General features: G+C 49.4%; 1 protein-coding gene across 2 annotated transcripts in view; it reads left to right on the forward strand.

The window, feature by feature from the left end:
• The window catches only part of Epas1 (endothelial PAS domain protein 1), a 79,547-nt gene extending 57,080 nt beyond the window's left edge, over positions 1–22,467 (forward strand). Inside the window, exons 7-16 of one of the 2 annotated variants that reach the window (NM_010137.3) lie at positions 7,412–7,518; positions 12,737–12,884; positions 13,464–13,678; positions 14,637–14,827; positions 15,562–15,672; positions 16,549–17,054; positions 17,747–17,873; positions 18,043–18,157; positions 18,367–18,540; positions 20,008–22,467. In NM_010137.3, the coding sequence (NP_034267.3) occupies positions 7,412–7,518; positions 12,737–12,884; positions 13,464–13,678; positions 14,637–14,827; positions 15,562–15,672; positions 16,549–17,054; positions 17,747–17,873; positions 18,043–18,157; positions 18,367–18,540; positions 20,008–20,159 (1,846 nt within the window). In that variant the 3' untranslated portion in view covers positions 20,160–22,467. The remainder of the gene's footprint in view (positions 1–7,411; positions 7,519–12,736; positions 12,885–13,463; positions 13,679–14,636; positions 14,828–15,561; positions 15,673–16,548; positions 17,055–17,746; positions 17,874–18,042; positions 18,158–18,366; positions 18,541–20,007) is intronic. The other variant, XM_030249471.1, reaches the window with a different exon arrangement.
• Positions 22,468–23,138: the final 671 nt, after the last annotated feature.

Here is a 23,138-nt window from a genome sequence, read left to right on the forward strand (position 1 = left end):
TTCCAAGGAAGCTGATTGCATGGCCGGCCCAACGTGAATTCTGTTCTGCTAGGGAGCCGACTGCAGAGGGATGCAAACACAGAGTGCCCCACGGAGCGTTTAACCGATTAGCAGATTAGTTAACCAGGGTACAGATAGGACAGTTAGTGAAGGGGCTATTTTAAGTGTTTAATCCCTTGGTGTTATTTCTCGATTGCTTTGGGTTGGGGGAGAGGCTTGTTCTGTTTGCATGTGTTGAGATGTGGAGCAGTGTGTGTGTGTGTGTGTGTGTGTGTGTGTGTGTGTAAGAGGGGAAGGGAGAGAGAGAGAGAGAGAGAGAGAGAGAGAGAGAGAGAATACATACACTAACATGACCTTCTGAGAGATGTGCTCTAAATCCAGAGCCTACATGTGAGAGCCAGTGTAGAGCAGGGCTCCCCCATTTTACTCAGTGAATTATTTGGTTTGGTGACATCTGACACAAAGGGGATTGTGTCCCCTAACAGAAGCAGGGAAAGAATCTGAAGAGAGGAATTTTGAGTCCACAATCAGATTTGAGCGAGTTTGATACTTTCCTCTGATTATGCTTGTATGTGTGTGATATGTTTCTATATATGAATATATGTATATATGTATATGTATTTGATTATTAATTATGAGTCAGTGAATACTTTAAACCCTCCAATAGTGTCTGTCATTTTCATATATGTATAGGGCACAGTTATGGCTTAGACAGTATTGCTTATCTGAAAATCTTGGAACTAAACTCGTTTCTCATTTTCGAGTTTGGGGGAAATTTTGCGTAAACTGTCCTCAAGTGAATCTAGAAATTCAACATCCAAACTGCTCTAGAATCTGAAGTTTTTAAGTGTAATGTAGGCACACTTTGGGCATCAGATTTTCAGATGAAGAGTGCCCGCCTGTGGACTGCTGTGGCTCTGGCAACAGGAGTCTTCACTTGCTTGGCCAGGCAAAAGAAAAATCTCGTCTTCCTCTAGCCCCCACCCTCTCAAGGCTGGCCCATGATTTGCAGCAATCCTCCTGCCCCAGCATCCTGAGTGCTGAGGATGTCTTTATTGTCCGAGTAATTAATGTCCTCCTCTGCTGTGCACTCAAACATAAAAGTTGCAGTCTGTCTGTTTCCTAACATTCTTAGGGACTAATCCATGAGCTGTCACTGGGGAACAGCTGCCATAAACTGTTGTGTCACGGGGGAAAGAAACAAGTCCTGGTGCCTGAGGGTTTGGGCTTGAGATCCGAGCAGCTTAGTGAAACCACAGGGAATTTGTAGGACAGAACAGAACGTGCCATTCATCCTGGAGGAAGACCCAAGCCATTCTGAAATCCTTTAAAAGGGTTGGGTTTTTAAATTCACGTGAGATGCCATCTAGTGGCCAAATAGAATAACTGTGAAGGAAGCCAACTCATCAAGATGAGGTTTTCTTAGAAAAATCACATGTAATCTCAGTGTGATTTTGTGAGTCTTCTGTAACTTTGAAAGATGTATGAAAATTATAGTAAGCATTTAAAACTCATAAGTAAAACCATTTAAAGAATAAACCACACAAAAAGAATTTGAGAGCACCATGTTCCATCAAAACAATACAGGACATAGCCAAGAGTTAGGTTTGTAAGTTAGGAAGACTTGTGTATAATGCTCCTGCAGAGACCCCACCCCATACACATAATTACAGCTACCTGTAGCTCTACTTACAGGGACTTGGGCCTCTGGCCTCTGAGGGCACACGTACACGGGCACAAACACGTGCGCCTATATGCATACATGCACACACGTGTTATCACGCACACGTACTTAAATCTTTGGGGAAAAAGATGTATGGTGGATTCATTCAAAGAACTTAGGAACAGTAAGACAGCTTGAGTGAGAGAAGGCTTGAGGGCCATGGAAAGAATGTCCGTGAAGTCCTGGGCTGCTGAGATGGCTCAGCAAATAGAGGAACTTGCCGCCAAGCCTGGGAAACCGAGTTTGACCCCCAGAACCAGTATGGACAGAGCTGATTTGCTGACTTCACAAGTAGTCCTCTGACCACACACACACACACACACACACACACACTATGGCATGTACACTCACACAAATAAATGCATTTTTAAAGAGGAAATTATAAAGAACCATAAAGTGTGAGGCCAGGCGTGTGTGAAGACAGCTAGAAGGTGTGTCAAGTCCAAGAGTAAAGCAGACTGGTTTAAGCAAATTCGTTGTAAAATAATATGTTCCCTTTTGCACATTGGAGATGATTAATAAACTTTGCTGCTTTTTGTAATGGGTGGTATCGCCTTAATTTCAGGGTGATCTTTTGCAAGCACCGTGAATGTATTTTGGTCTCATATATAATTGATTCCAAGTGCTTTAGCAGGCCTGTACATTGCCTTTCTCCAGACATCTCAGTTAGGGGTTATCCAATGCTTCTTTAGATCCTGAAGTTAGACTCTAACGTGCTCTGCGTGTCCTTATGTCCGCTCAGCTGACAGTATTCTGGAATCAGCCCTAGCCATGTTTGAATGTGTAATAACAACTACTCACATGTTGTCCTGAAACACCTGGTCTGTTGGAAATGCTCTGCAGACTCCCTGTAGTTTATATCAGAGTTTATTGCATGATGGGGTTCCTACCACGGATTAGTCACTTCTCACATTCCTTCTCACTGTTGGGGGTTTTGTCGACGGAGCTGGTGGCATGCAGGATAGCACTGGTCCAGGCTACCTTCTGGTGTATAACTTCACCCTACCAACAACACATCTCACAGAGACCATAGATCCCATAGAGAACTGTTAACCATAGAGCTGGGGTATAGACTTCATATAACTGGGCAGTATTCGGGGTGTGTGTGCAAGACTTAAGGGCTGTTGCTTGAAGCAAGTCTGGCCCAGATAAAAATATATTAAAATGATTAGGTCTTGAAATCTGAGTAGTGAATAATCTAGATATCATTAAAGAAATGCACTGCCAGTGCTTATAAATATACAGAAAATAAAAACCAAGTGTCTGGGGGTCGTTAAAGCACACAAGGAAAGAGCCAGTGAGAATACACATTGATTAATGATAGCGTTCTTGGGAAGGCAAGTACGTGGCTAAAAAGTGCTCAGTACTTTCATCTTCACGCAGAGTTCAGATACTCCCTAGACACTGTGTTTACATGATTAACTCAGCAAACCCTGGGCCTCTGAAGGGAGGGAGCAGCGATAGAATTGGCACTAGGGGGCTGCAGCCTGGGAGGGATGGCATGTGGCTGATTCTGCTGTCTCTAGAGGGGACAGCATGCAGAAGACCATTTCCTTCCTGACCATTCCATATAACACACCTACACGTGTCTTTAACATGCCACACTTCATTCTGTGTGTGTTTGTATATACATGCGTATATGGGCTCCCTTGGTCTGCCTGCATGCTTCTGAAGGTCAGATATCAGCACTGGGTGTCTTCCTCTTCCATTCTCTACTTTGTTTTTTTGAGACAGGCTCTTGCAATGAGCTCAGAACTTACTGTTTTGGCTAAAGTAACTGATCAGCAAGCTCTTGGGATCTGCCTGCTATGCCACTGCCATCCACTGGCCCCACCCACTGGCTCCACCCACTGGCCCCACCCACTGGCCCCCAGCATTTGCCCCACCCACTGGCCCAGCACTGGGCTTGCAGACATCTTCTGCCATGCAGCAGGCTGAGGCTGGGGATCTGAACTCAGATCTTTATGCTTGGATAGTGAGCACTTTGAGCCATTTCCTCACTCGTGCTTGTAGACTATCTCCAGAACAAAGAGCAGTTGTGGACAGTGAATAAATCACCTCAGATTTTACCTTCACGCCTCACTCTGAAGGCCAAAGCCAGAGTCTGGTCTGACTTCAGAACAAAGATACCCTTCTTCCATTCATTGTCTGTTTCCTCTCTTTCTTCCTCTCCTGCCTCCTCATAGGCTTGCTCCGTCCTCTTTGGAGTCTCACTTCTTTATCTGCTTGTTATTAAAGCATGCACTCGGTCCCCAGCTTTGAAATCCGACAGATCTTTTTACGTTTCCCCCTCCTCTCGTGCAGTCTCGAGTTGACTTTTAAGTTTACGGGTGACCCCAAATGATTCTTCTTCCAGCGAGTCAAGGATCTCTAATTATGAAGAGCAAAGTGGTCCCTCTCCCCTGATGGAGAGCACGGATGGCACTCTTATCTGCCGCAGCCAGGGAAATGAGCAGGGAAGGCCCCGGGGGCCATAACAGCGAGTCTATAAACAAGTTCGGTTCCTTAACCTCCCTATGGCGTCGGTGTGCCTGCGGATGGGGGCAAACGGTCATTAGCTGTAACTTGGGGCTTCCTGGCTTTGTGAAGTCTTGAGAACCCGCATGGTCTGCGATTGTGTTCGGGCCGTGCGCATTTCCCAGTTTTTTACTGTAGTCTGTTTAAAGGAATGAAGAGGGAAACATTAAATATTTATTTTGGCTGACAAGATAACTGAAAGCTGCTAGCGGGAAGATAACTGGCAAGTCTGAAATCTGGGTTTGTTTGTCTTCTAGAACATGCCCATTGTGTGTCTTTGAAAGGATGATACGGTCATTAGGCAAAAACATCTTATTATGAGGTTGATTATAATATTTACTCGAAGCCTTTTGATGGCAAGATCCTAATCGTGAAAGGAAATGGGATTTCTTCAGGAAAGATGATCACATCCTTCCTAGAAGGCCAGTGGTAAAAGTTTGTAGAAAATTTTGCATCGGCTCAGTCCGGCTGGCAAGTGAGCAACCCTGTGAGTGGCTCTGCTGTCCCTGGTTCTGGTTCTGATTCCCAGGGAGTTTGAGGTGCAGTTGGCTTCTCGGGAATGCTGTATGGCTAGGTACAGGCATTGCTCCACTCCTCATTCCCCCCAGCTTTATATCAGCGGGAGTGTCTGTGGGTACCAGCTCCAGGGTCCGAAATCAAGTGGGGACAAATCCTCTTGTGGTAAGGATGGCCAGCTGGCACTAGTGCTCTGCCAGCCTCACAGGACTGAATTAGCCATACTTAGAGGTTATGTCAGTGGGCCTAACCTTTGCTCTGCAAAGACTTGGGCCTCCAGCATCGCGTCTGGTCAGAAAACTTGCCTTTTCTCTGCTAACATAAGAGCAGGTAGTATACAGAATGGAAGGGCAGACTGAAGACTGTGATGAGCTGCTAGAGGTGCTCCTGTGGGTACACACATGTGCACGTACGTGTAAACACATGTGAACACGTGTGCACTGAGATGGTTAATCATGCTTAAGGAAAGTAGATCGTGACCCGGGTTCCTAAGTGGGGCTGGATTGTCAGCATGACTTCCCTCACTGTGGGGAGGCAGGAGGAGAAGGCCCACGGTGTAAGAGTCCAGTACATCCTTCCTAGGGCCCGGGCACATGGCCTTTAGGCCTCTGCAAGAGAAGAAGGAATTGGAGGGGGTTCGGTGGAGAAGGAGAGGCCTGCGGTGACTCTGGGAGAGAAACTGGTTGCAGATGGCTGGTGGGGAGAGTACATGACACCCTGCAAGTTAGCTGAAAATCAGATTTCTTACAAGCAAAGACTGGATTCTGGGGAGATCTAGAACCAGGGCAGTTTGCCCCAGCCAAGAGAGTAGCTGGCCTAAGACGAGTAGCTGGCTTGAGAAGGACTGGGTCTAACAGCCACATGCCATTACGATTGGATGGAATGAATACAGAGACAGTCACTCGAGCAAGCAGAGCTTTTTATTTTCCTTGTCCTTAGCCTCTGTCCAGAGGGCACAGAACACAGCTGTGCCCCAAGGCAGTGTGCTCCAAGGAGGATGGTCATACCGAGCTGCTCCCGTCAGCTCTGGCTTGTGATGAGCAAAGTGTGAGGCATCTACGATAGAGGACTCGTGGGACTCACAGCAGAATGACATGCGACTCACAAGGTGGCCGGTGCAGTGATTCTAGGGCAGGCTTTTGTTCACTTAAATGTCTCCACACAGAAAGCTTCCATGCGTCTTCGTGGCTCTCTCCATATTGGCTTTTTCCTGTCCAGTTCTCAACCAAAACTAGACCATCCAGAGGGAACACATCTACACGCGGCGCACTCATGCCATTTTCTGGCTTCGCTGCTTGTTTACCTGCCAGGACTGATTTTTATGTTGCTTCCCCTTAGCAGCCTCTGTCCTTCTCCCTCATGGAGATGGGAAGAGACAAGCTGCTGGAGACACATCTAGGGTCATAGATGGCAGCTGAGCAGCATCCAGGGGTGACACCGGAGAGAAAACTTCCTCCCTGGCTCTTCCTCGCCTTCCCTTCTGGGACACAGGATTTCCATCTAAACATTCCTCAGCTTCAACTAGAATGAGCTTGAGATGCTAGCTAGGAGGCCTCAGCGCTTGTTCCTGTCTGAACTGGGCACTTGTGTGGCCATCAAGCCAATTCTGTCCTCTCTCAGATCTCCACTTACACAGATGAACTGGGAGGTGGAGCCATGTGACCCCTCCTGACCCCAGGACCTCTTAGATACTAGGCAGTAGAGTCCTCTGAGATAGAACTTCAGGAAGGGCAGGAGAGTGGGGGACGGGGGCAGATCCACAGTTGCAGCTGAGTCTGATGGGTTTTTTTTAAATTAGGTATTTATTTCATTTACATTTCCAATGTTATCCCAAAAGTCCCCCACACGCTCCCACTTCTTGGCCCTGGCATTCCCCTGTACTGAGGCATATAAAGTTTGCACAATCAATGGGCCTCTCTTTCCAGTGATGGCCGACTAGGCCATCTTCTGATTCATATGCAGCTAGAGACATGAGCTCCGGGGTTACTGGTTAGTTCATATTGTTGTTCCACCTATAGGGTTGCAGATCCCTTTAGCTCCTTGGGTACTTTCTCTAGCTCCTCCATTGGGGGGGCCCTGTGATCCATCCAATAGCTGACTGTGAGCATCCACTTCTGTGTTTGTTAGGCCCCAGCATAGTCTCACAAGAGACAGCTATATCTGGGTCCTTTCAGCAAAATCTTGCTAGTGTATGCAATGGTGTCAGCGTTTGGAAGCTTATTATGGGATGGATCCCTGGCTATGGCAGTCTCTAGATGGCCCATCCTTTCGTCTCAGCTCCAAACTTTGTCTCTGTAACTCCTTCCTTGGGTGTTTTGTTCCCAATTCTAAGAAGGGGCAAAGTGTCCACACTTTGGTCTTTATTCTTCTTGAGTTTCATGTGTTTAGCAAATTGTATCTTATATCTTGGGTATTCTAAGTTCCTGGGCTAATATCCACTTATCAGTGAGTACATATTGTGTGAGTTCGTTTGTGATTGGGTTACCTCACTCAGGATGATGCCCTCCTGATGGGGTTTTGCTTGAGTAAAGAAATGGTGTGATGAGGTGTGACGATACTTGATACATTCACCTTAGATCCTGAAGTCTCTGATCGCATGCTGTGCCAAGGCTGTTTGGTCTTTTGTCCTCACCTGCTGCTTCCTTTTTAATTCAGAATCTTGGAACTGATTGGTTACCACCCCGAGGAGCTACTTGGACGCTCTGCCTATGAGTTCTACCATGCCCTGGATTCGGAGAACATGACCAAAAGTCACCAGAACTGTGAGTTCCTAGATACCCTGTGTCCTCGACGTCTGCCCTTGAGGGTATGATTGACAAGACACGGCCTTGGTTACTTCCTCCCAGAGTTACCATCTTGGGTGGCAGATAAGGTAGATACCTTCAAGATGGTCAGAGACTCACCGATGCCACCAGCCCCTAAATGGCGTTTATGCAAATTAAGAAAAAGACTCTTGAGTCCTCGCAGATGGTTAACATTCTATGCAACCCTCAGGGGCAGTCTTGAAGAGCAGCTAAAAGTGGGTGTGTAACCAGCTTGGGGCTGCACTAGATCGGCAAGCACCTCGGCATAGAAGAGGGCCTGGGAAGGTTCCAACGAGAGTTGGCTTGCACTGAATCAGTTTCCATGGTAGAGAGGATGGGGCTAACCAGAGGAAGAGGTAAGAGAGGGGGCTGCCTGTGCAGCAGCACACTGTGTGCATGCGGGAGAGCCTGCACAGCGAAGGAGTTCAGGAACAGAGCTGTCCAGTAGTAGAGCCTCTATCACAGAAACATCCTGTGCCTTCATAGGCCACACAAGACCTAGGTAGTACTTGCAGTGTGTCTGGTGCATTGAGAAATGTCTTTAAACTTAAGTTTTAAATGATTTAAGTAGCTTTTCTTGGCACTTGGCTACCTTATTGGACTGAGTGGTTCTGTGGTGTTCCCTTGGCCACGTTTCCAATTCGGTCTTTCCATTTATGGATGCTCCAGGGTAATTTTGAATACGTAAAACCCATCAACATGTAAGAAACTGGACTTGGTCCTCTGAGGACTAGGGATTGGTAGACTTGATCTCTACCCTAAGGAGTCTTTGTTTTGGAAGAAAAGGGAGCCTGGCTCCCAGAAACTGGGTGACCTTTAACCTTAGCATCTCTCATAGCATCGTGGTAATACAAACAGCAGGTGAATGATAATCTCATAAACAGACTATATTTAGGAAAGAGATCATCCAAGCAGGACACTGGTACAGACAGGGCTGCCGAGGGGATAGGCTAGGAGTCTTCAAATAGGAAACCCTGAGAAGCCACCTAGCAGCCATACTGGCAATGTAGGAAACAGAAGTGTAGCTTTCTGTTCCAAGTCTGATTCTGCCCGACACTCCTCTGTTTACAGTCGGGAGAGCTCGAGCTCAGCTTCACTAACTGTGCAGCAACTCCACAAGCTGTGCACAGCATGGGGGGGGGGGAGGGAGAGAGAGAGAGAGAGAGAGAGGGAGGGAGGGAGGGAGGGAGGGAGGGAGGGAATATGAGAATTCAAACTCACCCCTCTGTTTCCTCCCTGGGAGCTTTGGGTTTCATCTGATCTAATAATACAGCAGGGGCCATTATGGCATCTCAGACAAGTCTCTTACTGTCTCTCTGGCATAAAAACAAAAATATCCAAATAGACTACCCCAGGGGTGGCAGGACACTCCCTGATGCTCTCAGGGAGATGACCCAGCCAGAGACTCCAAGGTATGGTGTCAGCCTTCTCTTGGAGGGCCCCCAATGCTTTTGTGCTCCCTAGGGGTTCCCCACCCCCAAGGCCGATTGGTAGAGACACACAACTGTATTCTGCTCAGCTCTGGCCTAGCTCACCAGCTAGTGTCTCTGGGTCTGGCTTCCTTTTTTTTCTTGGCCTTCTAAGCCAATGGGGTCTGTCAACACAGCCGGGAAAATATCTTCATTTTAAGTACCTGGGAATTCTTGGAGGGTAGTGTTATACTTTGTCTCCTGGGGAGGGCCGTTAGAGAGCTCAGTGGCCATGTGGAAAGAAGACGGCTCCCTGTTTAGAGCTCCCTCATCTATAAAGAGGGATAGCAAGGAAGCTGGTCCTACCGGTTTGCAGCTGACTCCTGGGGGAAATACGTTGGAAAAACGTTTTGGTTGGATATTGTTTTTACTTAATCCATATATTTAACCCCCCAGCACACCTAAGGATAACTCACAGTCCAAATAGAAAGTACAGACTCTTGATTTTCTGGGTTTTGTTTATTTTTTTCCCCCAGTGGAGTTAGGAAAAGCTGCCCTGAGCACAGAGGCCTGTATTTAACCAAGAGGCCTGCATCAAGCAAAGTCTTTCCGCCCTATCCCCCTACAAGTACAGTTCCATTCTAGATCCCCTGCCAGTGTGTGGGGTCTCTGATTCACCATGTGTGTCACAGCTTGTGTGTGTTTCCCATCCAAACGCCTGGAGAAGCTCCGTCCTCAGCCAGATTTAGATAATTGAAAGTCATCATTTCCAAATGGGCTAATAATCTATACACTGTCACTCTCAGAGGGGAAGAGTTGGGCTGGTTTCTCTTTGTTGTGCTCTTAGGAAAACAAGATTAAAGGCCATAAAAAGCCTCCCTCTCTCTCCTGGAGTGGCAGGCCCTTCACCAAGGCTGGCATTAATGAGAGGAATGGGAGTGGTGTGACTTAGAGGTGACTGATACAGCAGGCCCGCGCCTGCACTTAACAGAAGTGCAGCTCAAACCTCCGCTCAGCGAACTTCTTCGTGAAAAAGACTAAGAACACTGAATGTGGCAAGCAATAAGAACTATGTAAATGAGCTAATTCCAGGCTTGATGTCATGCAAGAATTGCGTCACTGCAGCCAGGTGGCCTCCATGTCACCCAGAAAGCGACAGCAGAAAAGATAAAGGTTCCTTCTCTGGCCAAGGAGTCCATGATGGTTAACAACATGGCCTTAGCCCGTTTTTTTTTTTTTTTTTCTTCTCACTTCTTTCTGGCTCAACATAATGTAGTCAGAGAGGATCCATGGCCCCTGGAATCAAAAGACCGATGATCTAAACACTATGACTGTTATTCTGTGCAAAGTGAAGCAAACACAGCCTTCCTAGGCTGCGTTTCCTTGTGTTAGAGGGTGCTGTCTCTCCTCCCTCCTGCACAGGAGTCCATTTAAAAGATTAGATGAAGATAAGACAATCAAAGTGGCAAAACAATCTGACTACTTCTGATAATAAAAACATGGTCTTCAGCAGATAATCTAGAAGTTTCTTACCTTGTTACACCCCCATGAAAAAGAAAGCCACGTTCTTTTGGATGTGGATTTGGATACAGATGTCTATTGCACTTTTATTCACAACGGGAAACTCAAACATCCAGGTCAAAGGAATAAACTGGCCATGGTACACCCAGGGAGACACTTCTCTCCCACGAATCACAGAAACACCCACAACCTCAGGAACACGATGCTCAAGGATAATGAAGCCAAACTCAAGAAAGTCTACTCCCATAGACGTCTAGAAAGGACAGGAGACGGTGCCGGGGAAAGATCGGTGATCGTCTGGAATCAGAAGTCAGAACTAGGAGGAGGAGTTAGGCACGTGGGCCATGGGGCAGGTTCAGATGAAGTTTTTGGTCCCTCTGCTGTGGTGATGGCTACTTAGGTGTTTACGTTTGTCAAAACTCACTGTACTATATGCGTGAAATAGTTACCTCTCCATGGGATTAATTAAAATTAATTAATTAAAATTAAAATTAATTAAAATACAATAAAGCTTGTTGTAGAGAGGAAAATGTGTCTAATCTAGACTCTCAAGCCTGAGACTGTGCAAGCTGGCAATCATGTTTAGCCAAAGGACTCTTTCAAGGGCTGCAGTCGCTGTCGATGGGAAGCAGGAGTTTCACACACTGGTAACCCACACCAAGCAAGGCAGCCATGACACTGAACTCCACAGGTGCACTATGTAATGACTGTCACAGGGACTTGAATTTACCTCTCAAGGCAGCGGTGGCTCTGCTGAGCAATGCGCACATGTAATTCTCCATCATTCCTGCTCCTCGCTGCTGTGTGTTAAGATATCCAAGAGGGTAAGATGTGCCAAGGCAGAAGGACTGTGACTGGTGTGACTATGAACAAGGCCATCCCTCATCAGACCATGCAGGACTGATGAGGTGGCCCACGAGCTGACTGGTAGATCCAAGGAGACTGCCTACAGGGAACATAGCTGTTCTCTCCTAGAACCCCAGGACAATTGCCGTAAACAATTCCTAGTAACATAACTGGCACAGTACCTAAGCACTAGGCATTGATAGCTTGTGGAAGAGGAAATTCCTAAACAGTGTTTGTGTAGCCGATGAGGCAGGCAAGTCCATTTGATCTGCAAACAGCAGTAGCCTTCTGGACAGTTAGAAATGACAGTGATGGACATGAGAGGAAACCACACCAGGATTGTTACTTACCCAAAGTCCCCAAGCCAGCAAGACTTCCTGAGCCTCCCATCATTCCTCTTCAGTTCTCTGTGACCTGGGCACTTCTGGGCTGGAGCTCTGAACAATCATTTGGAGGGGGGGGGGGGTGAAAGTCAGTGGACAGTTTAAGAAGCTAACAGACATTTCTAAAATCAGCAGACATGACTGAAAAGGAGCCCTTGAGAGCTCTTTCACAAAAATAAAAATGCATTTGGAAATGGGGAAGAAGACAAACTAGTGTGTGGGACACCCCTTGGTGTTTTTAGACTGTGAAATTGACTACTTAGAATGGCCTAGGAGAGGAAAGAAACTCTAAGCTGGCAGTCTCACGGGGCAGTTGGCAAGTTTAAAGACCTTCCAGTGGCTGAGGCCCTGAATTAACAGTACAGGCCTTTCCCTACTCCAGATAAATAGAGCAGTAGTTTCTCTCAAATTGTATCTGGCTCCTAAGGTAGCAGAAAGTTCAAGGGACACAAAGTTTAAAAAACAAACTTCAGCTGGGTCTTGTGACACAGCTCTTGAGTTGAGTCCCAGTTATTCAGGGGGCTAAGGCAGAAGAATGGTTTAAGGCCCGCCTAGACTTCAGAGGGAGTTCAAGGACAACCTGACTAATGCATCAAAATAACAGAAAGGACTGGGGCTGGAGCTCCGTGGACGAGCACTTGCCCAGCCCTGTTCTGTCCTCCACAGTCAGGGAATGGGACGGGGCTGCAGCCCTGCGGTCCACCTTCCAGATGTGGTCTGCTACCTTCAGGAGGTGAAGTCAGTAGGGTGCTGCTCCCTGGTTGACTGGGAGTCACTCCTGCACTGGGCAGGCAAACATCTGCTTTCCTTCAGAACTCCTATTCCCATTTTTTGAAACGAAGAGTTGGCTGAAATGATCTCCCCCTCCCCCAACCCTCTCACTGTTCCTGGCCTTGGCATCCATCTGGCAGCTCTGTCCATCCCCCTCCCCGGGCAGGTGACACTTCCTGTGGGGTTAGAGTGTGTGCTGCACACCACTCCTGCACCTCTCTTACCTCTGGCTCCTTTCTTCACTAGTGTGCACCAAGGGGCAGGTGGTATCTGGCCAGTACCGGATGCTAGCCAAACACGGAGGATATGTGTGGCTGGAGACCCAGGGGACGGTCATCTACAACCCCCGCAACCTGCAGCCTCAGTGTATCATGTGTGTCAACTATGTGCTGAGGTGAGTCGAGGAGGGAGCAGCCAGCCTCTCGGGACCCTGGGCAGTACCTCCACATGCTGGCTGTGGTGTGGATCCTTCTAACTGGGAGGGCTCTATATTGAGGTCTTAGGAACAGAGCTCTAGCGTGTTTCTTTTTCATTTGTCAGCTATGGTATCATGTCTCTGACTTGTGCTGAGGGGGGAGAAGATGGCATAGAGTAATGCTTGATGTTGTGTGAATGGGAGACAGTGCTCTCCTGGGTAAGCTGTTTTGGGAAGATGTGGATGTTATACCCTCTCCCCTCCACCCCTGGAAAGACTATGAGCGGCTGCCATTGATAATATGAAGGAAACTAACATAGGAATCCAGGACTTTTGTGTGCCTACAGCTTGAGCACAGGGAGCGAGCGAACAGCCCACAGGTTGAGGCTAACCTCACCGTCTCTGCTTCTGTGGCTCACAGAATTGGATTGTTTGTGTTTCTGCCTAACACTTCTCTGAGAGGTTTATCTACCAGGCTTCTGACATGTCTGGGGCGGGAGAGCCAAAGGCTTTTGCTAAAAGATGCAGATACTCTGAGCCGCTCTCTCTTCCCATCAGTGAGATCGAGAAGAACGACGTGGTGTTCTCCATGGACCAGACCGAATCCCTGTTCAAGCCACACCTGATGGCCATGAACAGCATCTTTGACAGCAGTGACGATGTGGCTGTAACTGAGAAGAGCAACTACCTGTTCACCAAACTGAAGGAGGAGCCCGAGGAACTGGCCCAGTTGGCCCCCACCCCAGGAGATGCCATTATTTCTCTCGATTTCGGTGCGTACTTCCTAGCCCTGGTTGAACCCACAGAACCCTCATGGACTGGCGGACAGTTCTTGTTATGACAAGCCTCCCTGGCCACAGCTTCCCTAAACCACAGATGCACTCGGGCCTTGCTGATCACTGTGCGTGGTCAGGTTCTGCTAGGTAGAGAAGAAGCACAGACTCATGGCCACTGAGTTATAAGTCCTCATGAAGGGTAAAGAGGTAGGCAAGGAGAGGGCTCCCTCTCGAGGGGCCCATCCTCTACCTGGCTTGAGAGTCTGAGTTGAGGCGTGTGTCTCAGGGAGTGTCCTCTAACTTAAGCGAAAGGCTGAGTCAGAACAGCGCCAGAACCAGTAGCCGAGAGGAGACTGAGGGCGAGGATGAAGCCCTCGGTGGCTGCCTGCGTTAGAATGTCTGCCCATCTTCCTGGAAGAGAAGTCCTTTTGGTCCTGAGCTCTCCTCTGACACCCGGAACTGTCCAGGGAGAGGCCTCTTCCGGTCTGCACCCTCTCCAGCCCAGCTCTGACTGCTCCCCTTTGCAATCAAATCCCCCTTTGATAATGTGCATCTGAGAGGCCACAGGAAAATGGACACCTCAGAGAACCAGAAAGGGCAATGAGCCCTCTTGCACGAGATAACCTTGTAACCCCCCAGCTCCATGTTGGTACTGAGGCAAATGGCCCAATTCTCCTCTGATAACTTCCTCAGCTCTGTTCTGGAAGGCTCTGCAGGAAACAACTGCTTCTATCTAGTAAGCTCGGTCTCTGAATGCCAAATGCTGCTGGAGATTGCTCTCTTTATAGGAAGTCCCCAGATTGAATCATAGTTCTGGTCCTATCTAGGCTCCACAGTACTGAGGGTGTCAACTTCAGGCCCTCTTTTAGGACCTTTTGTGAACTTTCTGGGCTTATCCACCCTGGGGTGAGCCCAGATCTCACGAATGCTCCTCAAGCAAGCCTTGTCTTTACAGGAAGCCAGAACTTCGATGAACCCTCAGCCTATGGCAAGGCCATCCTTCCCCCGGGCCAGCCATGGGTCTCGGGGCTGAGGAGCCACAGTGCCCAGAGCGAGTCCGGGAGCCTGCCAGCCTTCACTGTGCCCCAGGCAGACACCCCAGGGAACACTACACCCAGTGCTTCAAGCAGCAGTAGCTGCTCCACGGTGAGCCCCCACCCTCCAGGAGAGCACACAGGGCTCATGGGCCCCTCAAGCTCTGCTGCCAGATGACTGGACAGACCCCCTGAGAAGTACTGCCTCCCTTGGGTGTTACAGTGCCCCTAAGGATGGCTCAGATACTCCGAGAGACACTAGAGCTGACTACCGGCTCTTAGCATCTGTCTTCCACCCTTATCCACGTCGTGACTCTTGAAATCACAGCAAGAACCTAGGCAGGTCTCTGCAAACCAAAGGCTTCAACCACAGAGCCCTGCTGGCCACAGCCTCTATCCAGTTTGCACATCAAGACACACAGGACAAGTAGCTCACAACCCGTGGTACACAAATCCCTCTATTTGACGGGAGAAATCGAACAAGCCTTTCACAGGGTCACCTAGATCATCAGAAAACACAGAAATTCACTTTATAATTCATAACTGTAGCCAAATTACTGTTTTGAGGTTGGGGGTCAGCACAGCATGAGGAACTGGAGGGCTGCAGCATCAGGAAAGTTAAGGACCACTGATCTAGGAAGTGATCCAAGCCTCTCCTTAGAGGGAGACGAAGGTTCAGAGAGGTTGATGAGCTGAGCTGCTTCACACAGCTTGTAAATAGTAGTCCCCTTCACAGATGCTTGGTAGAACGGGGCAGAGTGCAGAACCATGCTTGTCTGTTCTCAATGGACTCCTGGCGAGACAGGCCCCGTGTTCTTACTTGGTCTCGTCCTTCCTGGTCTCCAGCCCAGCAGCCCTGAGGACTACTATTCATCCTTGGAGAATCCCTTGAAGATCGAAGTGATTGAGAAGCTTTTCGCCATGGACACGGAGCCGAGGGACCCGGGCAGTACCCAGGTGGGCCCCGCGCGTGGGTGACAGAGGGCTCCTTTGCAGAGACCCCCGGTGTGCTGCGCAAAGCTTCGGGGTCAGGAAGCTTGTGAGTGGCGCGCTCCCTTCCTACTGTGTCCCTGCTCAGCCCCACACTCCTGTCTAACTGTTGACCCCATCTCTGTCTTGCACAAATGGTGTAAGTGGTGGTGGTGGAGGTGGGCGAGGGTGGTGATGAGAATCTCCAGGGGCGATCCTCACACCTCCCTTTGATTGTCTCAGCCTGAGTTCTCCACCCCAGCTTCCACATTGTTCTTTAGTGTGTGGCCTTATCCTATCCTGCAGAACCTCTTGTTGTTTCTGTGCATGTCTTTTTCCTCTGTGTGTGTGTGTGTGTACGCGCGCGCGTGTGCCTGTGACACTTCTTAGCACAAGCAGGCACACTTCCTTCAGTACCAGTCTTGGGTACAAAGATCTATCTGTAGTGAGGGGTCATTGGCTGACCGACCGCGGCTGAAGCTTGTGTCTTTGCTTATGAGTATTCTGTTGTGACCATGGGTGTCCCTGAGTATCTACTGGTGAGTGAGAACAGCAGTCCCTGTGGGGGAGATGAAGATTAGCTGGTACAAATAGGATAAAGGAGCAGTGCAACAGAGGCCAGAAGTTGGCCTGGCTAAAAGAGAAAGAGAAGGCTGCAGGTCAAAAGTGGAGAAAGCTCACTGAACCTGTACAGGATGAAGGGACAGATGCAGGTTATATCCCAACAGCAATCCTTGTACCCTCAATGGCAAATCTGAGCAGTTCCAGCAGAGGTATTTGAATGGAGGACTGACAGTTTCAAAAGGCCTAGGCAGGGCAGGGCTGGGCCAGCCACTATGTACCCTTTGCTCTGTGTCTCCTCAGACGGACTTCAGTGAACTGGATTTGGAGACCTTGGCACCCTACATCCCTATGGACGGCGAGGACTTCCAGCTGAGCCCCATCTGCCCAGAGGAGCCGCTCATGCCAGAGAGCCCCCAGCCCACCCCCCAGCACTGCTTCAGTACCATGACCAGCATCTTCCAGCCGCTCACCCCGGGGGCCACCCACGGCCCCTTCTTCCTCGATAAGTACCCGCAGCAGTTGGAAAGCAGGAAGACAGAGTCTGAGCACTGGCCCATGTCTTCCATCTTCTTTGATGCTGGGAGCAAAGGGTCCCTGTCTCCATGCTGTGGCCAGGCCAGCACCCCTCTCTCTTCTATGGGAGGCAGATCCAACACGCAGTGGCCCCCGGATCCACCATTACATTTCGGCCCTACTAAGTGGCCTGTGGGTGATCAGAGTGCTGAATCCCTGGGAGCCCTGCCGGTGGGGTCATCGCAGTTGGAACCTCCGAGCGCCCCGCCTCATGTCTCCATGTTCAAGATGAGGTTAGTGACAGATGTCTGGCTGGAGGGGACATACTGGGCAGGGCGAGTACATGTACACACCTGCTTATGAAGGCTCTAGAGGGTCACATCAGCTTCCCGCTGACCATATCCCCTCACTGTATGTGTAGGCAGCTGGCACTTTTCCTAGTCCTCCTCTGATATGTGAGAGCCAGACCCCAGCAGATAGAAGAAGGGGCTTTTTTAAGTGATGTCTGTCTACCTTTGGACACAGATAGGTATTATGGTATTTCCTCCATAGTCCTGTACTTTCCATCTGCCTGGAGCCTCTGTGGGGTGCACACAGGCACCAGCATTTTCCTGTCTTCCCAGTAGGCTGCAGTCCCATAAGCTGATGTGTCTTGTCTATAGTACGTACCCTTTATAGAGCACCCCAGATGGTCCTCTGGAAGGAAGGCATTCAGCAGAAATCCTTCTAGAGACTGTTGTCATCTAGCTGGGCAGGACCCCTGAGGGCAGGACTGAGGTGGACAGGTGTGCGGAGAGAGGCGCAGGTGACAGAACTCTTGAGCATCTTACAGAAGGAAGAGCTGAGCTGCCGCCGCTCAAGCCCTTTAGCATTCTGCCCTCCATAGATCGCCTGAGTCATAAGTGTTAGATTCTGATGAAGACACCAGGCAGCGGGAGGCTGTAGATGCCTCACACCCACCACTGTCTTCTCTTGGCATTGGCAGGTCTGCAAAGGACTTCGGGGCCCGAGGTCCATACATGATGAGCCCAGCCATGATCGCCCTGTCCAACAAGCTGAAGCTAAAGCGGCAGCTGGAGTATGAGGAGCAAGCCTTCCAAGACACAAGCGGGGTAAGCCATGTCTGTGAACGAACAGCCTACTGGACAGGAAGGAGATGAGGCTAGGGTAGAGATGCAGACAGCTAGATCTGGTAGTGAGCACCTGCCCCTGCTGGGTCTGTGTGCTACCCACCCTACTCCACCCTGGCCCACTTCCTCCAACTACACATCACCTCTGCAGGGGGACCCTCCAGGCACCAGCAGTTCACACTTGATGTGGAAACGTATGAAGAGCCTCATGGGCGGGACCTGTCCTTTGATGCCTGACAAGACCATCAGTGCGAACATGGCCCCCGGTAAGCAGGCCTGGCCCAGGGGTCTGGTGGAGGGTTGAAGGCTCAGAGCACATTCCCTGAGCCTTGTTAGAATGGGTTATATCCATGCCATGAGCAGGATCCCGGTTCAGAGGTCTCTACATGACTTCTGAAAAAGAAAGCAGGCTGAGAGCGCTATTGTCTGCCCTAATGACAGCACCACAGTTCACTCTCTGGCTTGGATCCTCCAGATGAATTCACCCAAAAATCTATGAGAGGCCTGGGCCAGCCACTGAGACACCTGCCACCTCCCCAGCCACCATCTACCAGGAGCTCAGGGGAGAACGCCAAGACTGGGTTCCCGCCACAGTGCTATGCCTCCCAGTTCCAGGACTACGGTCCTCCAGGAGCTCAAAAGGTGTCAGGTGAGTGCTTTGGAACTCCCACCATAGCCAGGGTCTGATGCAAACAGGTGGCCTGGCTGGCCAGAGAGCTGAGAGGCAGCCACTTGCAGGAAGCAACTCTGCGTTTGGACAAGACTGCCTTCAGAGCCCCTGCTCAGGTCTGATGCGACTGCTTACAGTCCATAGGGCTCTTCATCAGCCAAGCTGCATGAGATGGTTTAGGCAGGACCAAGTCTCCTCTTTATTCCAGAGCCTGCATGGTACCAGGCCCAGAAAGGATTTGACAATGACTTGTTCAAAGTACAAGGAAGGCCCAGGAGGGTGCAGGCTCCTCATTGATGAGCTGAGATTGTGTGAGAAAGTAAGAAAGGCCTCTTTGGCTGTTGTCCCTGAGAAAGGGCAGAGCCACGGTTACTTCTGGCCAAGCAGGCTCCCCAGAAGGTGGGTCTCAGGCTGGGGAAGCTTTGGTAGAAGGAAGCGGCTGGTATGGCAAGGGCCCCAGGGCTGTGGTGGACTTCTGAGCAAGACAAGCTCGCTGCCCTGGAAAGGCAGGCTGGAAGATTGTGCACGGCTCTGGAAGGGATCGTCCAGTAATCAGTCAGATCACATCCGGGCTCTTGGCCCCGCAAGACCAAGAGTCTACATCTTTCCTCAGCTGCTCATTGCCTGAAGTGTATACACATACCGTAACAAGCTTTCTCTGAAAGGTTGCACAGGGGACTCACTGATGGGAGGGTAGCCTGGTGATCCAGTAAGTTCAGCTATTGCCACTGAAACACACAAGTGTTCCCATAGACGCCTTTGCTCGGCACAAACAATCTGTGGTTTGAGAAAGAAAATTCCAGAGCCTTGTCTACAGTAGCAGAGTTGGGGAAAATTTATAGTTGTGTTCTTAGAATTCCATCTGAAGAACCCAAAAGCCCTGGGCTGATATTTCAGTTCTGTTGTTTACCAGCAGGTGGGCTTGCAAGCCAGAAGTCTTAAAAGAGAAAGTTTAAAGTTTAAAGAGAGGACCACACATCACTCACCCCCGGTATACACATCTGGGCAGCTGTAGTCAGCAAATGACAGGTTTCCCCAGCTGTTGAATGCGAAGCAAAACTAATTTCAACATAGATCGTTTCTGCCCATAGACCGAAAGGAGGTGAATTTAAGAAGGGCAGGGCATCTGTTGGTAGGAGTGCAGGCAACGGGAAGTGTGGACCCCAGAAGGGAGAGCACACTGGGACCCAGCTCTGTCTCTAAACTGAGAGAGCTCTGCTCTCGCTCCAGCCATCTTTGGATCTCACCACTGCTGTGGCATGTCCTCTTCTGGCTCCGTCCTCTGAACAGGGGATGGAGCCCCAGGGCCAGAGTGCTGCTGCATCGGAAGTTGCTGGAAGCTGGAGACACAGTTGTTTGCATGCATGCCCTTTCCTCTGGTCATCTACAGCCAGCGGAGCAGGTGTGTGCCAGTCCTCTAAAACACCCTCCTCTCCCTCCTCTCAGGCGTGGCCAGTCGACTGCTGGGGCCATCGTTCGAGCCTTACCTGTTGCCGGAACTGACCAGATATGACTGTGAGGTGAACGTGCCCGTGCCTGGAAGCTCCACACTCCTGCAGGGGAGAGACCTTCTCAGAGCTCTGGACCAGGCCACCTGAGCCAGGGCCTCTGGCCGGGCATGCCCCTGCCTGCCCCGCCGTCTTGACCTGCCAGCTTCACTTCCATCTGTGTTGCTATTAGGTATCTCTAACACCAGCACACTTCTTACGAGATGTACTCAACCTGGCCTACTGGCCAGGTCACCAAGCAGTGGCCTTTATCTGACATGCTCACTTTATTATCCATGTTTTAAAAATACATAGTTGTTGTACCTGCTATGTTTTACCGTTGATGAAAGTGTTCTGAAATTTTATAAGATTTCCCCCTCCCTCCCTCCCTTGAATTACTTCTAATTTATATTCCCCAAAGGTTTTTCTCTCTCTCATTCATATCCATACTAACAAGCATGGTGGCTGGTGCCTCTCCCTAGGAAAGCTTTGGCGTCATTCAACTCAAGTGTTCTTGTTCTTGTTGCCAAAGAGAAAAGGATTTTCCTCCACTGTGGATTCTCCCTCTCCCCCACCCCCACATACACACACACACACACACACCCCTACACACATATACACACATGCACGTATGCGTGCACACACACACACACACACACACACACACACACACACCCCTACACACACACACACACACACACATATACACACACACACACACACACACACACACCCCTACACACATATACACACATGCACGTATGCGTGCACACACACACACACACACACACACACCCCTACACACATATACACACATGCACGTATGCGTGCACACACACACACACACACACACATCTAATCACCATATTGTAAAATTTTGTGTTTTTAAAGCCAACTCTTTGCTCCGGTTTTTTCATACGACTTAGTATGGGGCAAAAAAGCAATGTGAAGAATCAACTCTAGGGTTACCTGTGAAGCCACGCGGTGGTGTTCGAAGCTGTCTGGTAATGCCCCCATCTCTCCCCGGGTCCAGTGGATTTTTTTAACTATTATTCAAAAGCAAAACTGAGTTTTGTTTTGTTTGGTTTTTTAAGAAGAATTTATATCCGGGTTTAGTGTTTATCATATATATGGGTACTCTGTAATATCTAAAAGCTTAGAAATGGGATCTTGCTCACAAGAATCACTTTTAAGATCTTTTAGGGCTGTTAATTTTATTTTTCTCAGTGTTCTGGACACTGTAGACCTGTGCAGTACTCCCACAGGCCTGACTAACCGCCACAGATCTCTCTTTCTTTCTCTCTGGTGACTTTTTGCTTTTGTGATATGGCAGCGGTGTGACAGTCCCAGGAGAGAAGTCATTAAGGGGGAACATTGCAAGCTATCTTTTCGTGTTCTCAGTGTATTATGTACGTGTGTGCTGTTGCCGCTATGAGGGCTCGGGGCTTGCAGGCTCTGAGGGCATGTCGCAGGCGAGCTGGAAGGAAGCGCTCTCACTTTTTTTCAGGCAATGTTGCTAGCCCTTCTAGCACACTGAGCTACGAGACTGCCAATCTCTCTCCTGCGGCACGTTTGGGTTGGCACAGCTACCATGAAATGTTTTTAATGGGAATTCATAAAGCAAGTTAGGATTCACAAATGTAGTGACCTAGTCCTTGGAGCTAAACTGGGAGTGGGTGCCAGGTGGAGGGTAGCAGGTCTGACCAGCCCTACACCCTGCCACAGATCACAGCTTGCCGGGCAAATGACCCTGCGAAGCCACGGTGCAGCGCCCCCTGCTGGCGAGCAGCGGGCAGACCTCCAAGGACAGCCTCTAGCTGAGGTCTCAGTCACATGAAGTGTGACACTGAACAGGTAGAAAGCACTGAAAATCGTGTTCCAAGAGCACTTTGTAACTCACTGAGGGGGAGGGGAAGCACCTTTTGGGTTTGCGATACCAATCAACATAAGGTGTTGTTGACTCGGGTACAATAAAACTCTCAACACACACAAAGCCCATCAGGCAAGAGTACAGTAAGCCTAAGGGGACTTGCTGCTCAAACCAAAAATTAACTCTGAAGGTCAGTCTACCTGACATTACCTAGGCATGGTGTTGTCCAAGCTGCGCATCGGTGCACAGTGTGGCCTGGCACACACGCAGGCGGGCGACGGAACTTGAAGGGTTATTGACATGCAAATGCTGGTGTTTGATTTCCTGTGTTGTTGCCTCAGCGTTAAGGGCATTTCCGTTTGCAGTTCTACTAAAGACACTCTGAGAAATATTCCGAGTTTCGTATTAACCTTTCCTGTCCATGTAACAACTTCATGACCATTACTGCATTGTCAAATTCCTACTGACGACATTATAACTGTACGGGAGCTTAACTTTATAAGGAAATGTATTTTGACACTGATATCTTATTAAAGTATTCTGATCCTATCCTGCTCGTGCCTCTTGTTTTCTGTGCATTTACCGTGGACTGTGCCGTTGGAAAAATAGGGTTCTTACTCAAGAGCACACAGAAATGGACTTTGGAGCTAAACTAGACCAGCCTGAGACCACCCCACAGGAAGTCCAATGAAGGAAGGCGTTTGTGCCTGACAGTTGCCTGAGCCCAGGAGCTGGTCGCTATCTTCTGCATTTCTGTAGCTACTATGTGTCTAGCCAAGGCCCTTTCCTTGCATGCTGGGAAAGAAGGGAAGAAACCATGGGCTCTCACTTCAGAGACCCACACGAGGCACTGAGGTCCAAGGAGAAGGGCACCCTGGGCCAAGGGCATCACTGTAGAGTCAAGGCCTTCCTAGGTAGTATAGTAGGTAGGAAAGAAAAAGTCTTCAGGCAGAGACCGAGCACAGCAGAAGCTTACTGCTAGGCATGGACCTGATGGGTCCCTATTCCAGATGTGGCTTCTGTGAAAGCCACTCTTCTGGTGATCAAGGGGGAGGGATAAGGCCAGCAGCATCTCTTACAGTCAGCCCTACATATAATCAGCTGTCCCAGTATCCCTTGTGCTCCTGATGTCTTGGGTTCACAATGATCTCCTTAGCTCCATCGGCCTAAGCAATGCCATGCGTATAATTTCGTAGATGAGACTAGGACCCACAGTGACT

Source organism: Mus musculus, chromosome 17, assembly GCF_000001635.26.
Source record: "Mus musculus strain C57BL/6J chromosome 17, GRCm38.p6 C57BL/6J".
NCBI lineage: Eukaryota > Metazoa > Chordata > Mammalia > Rodentia > Muridae > Mus > Mus musculus.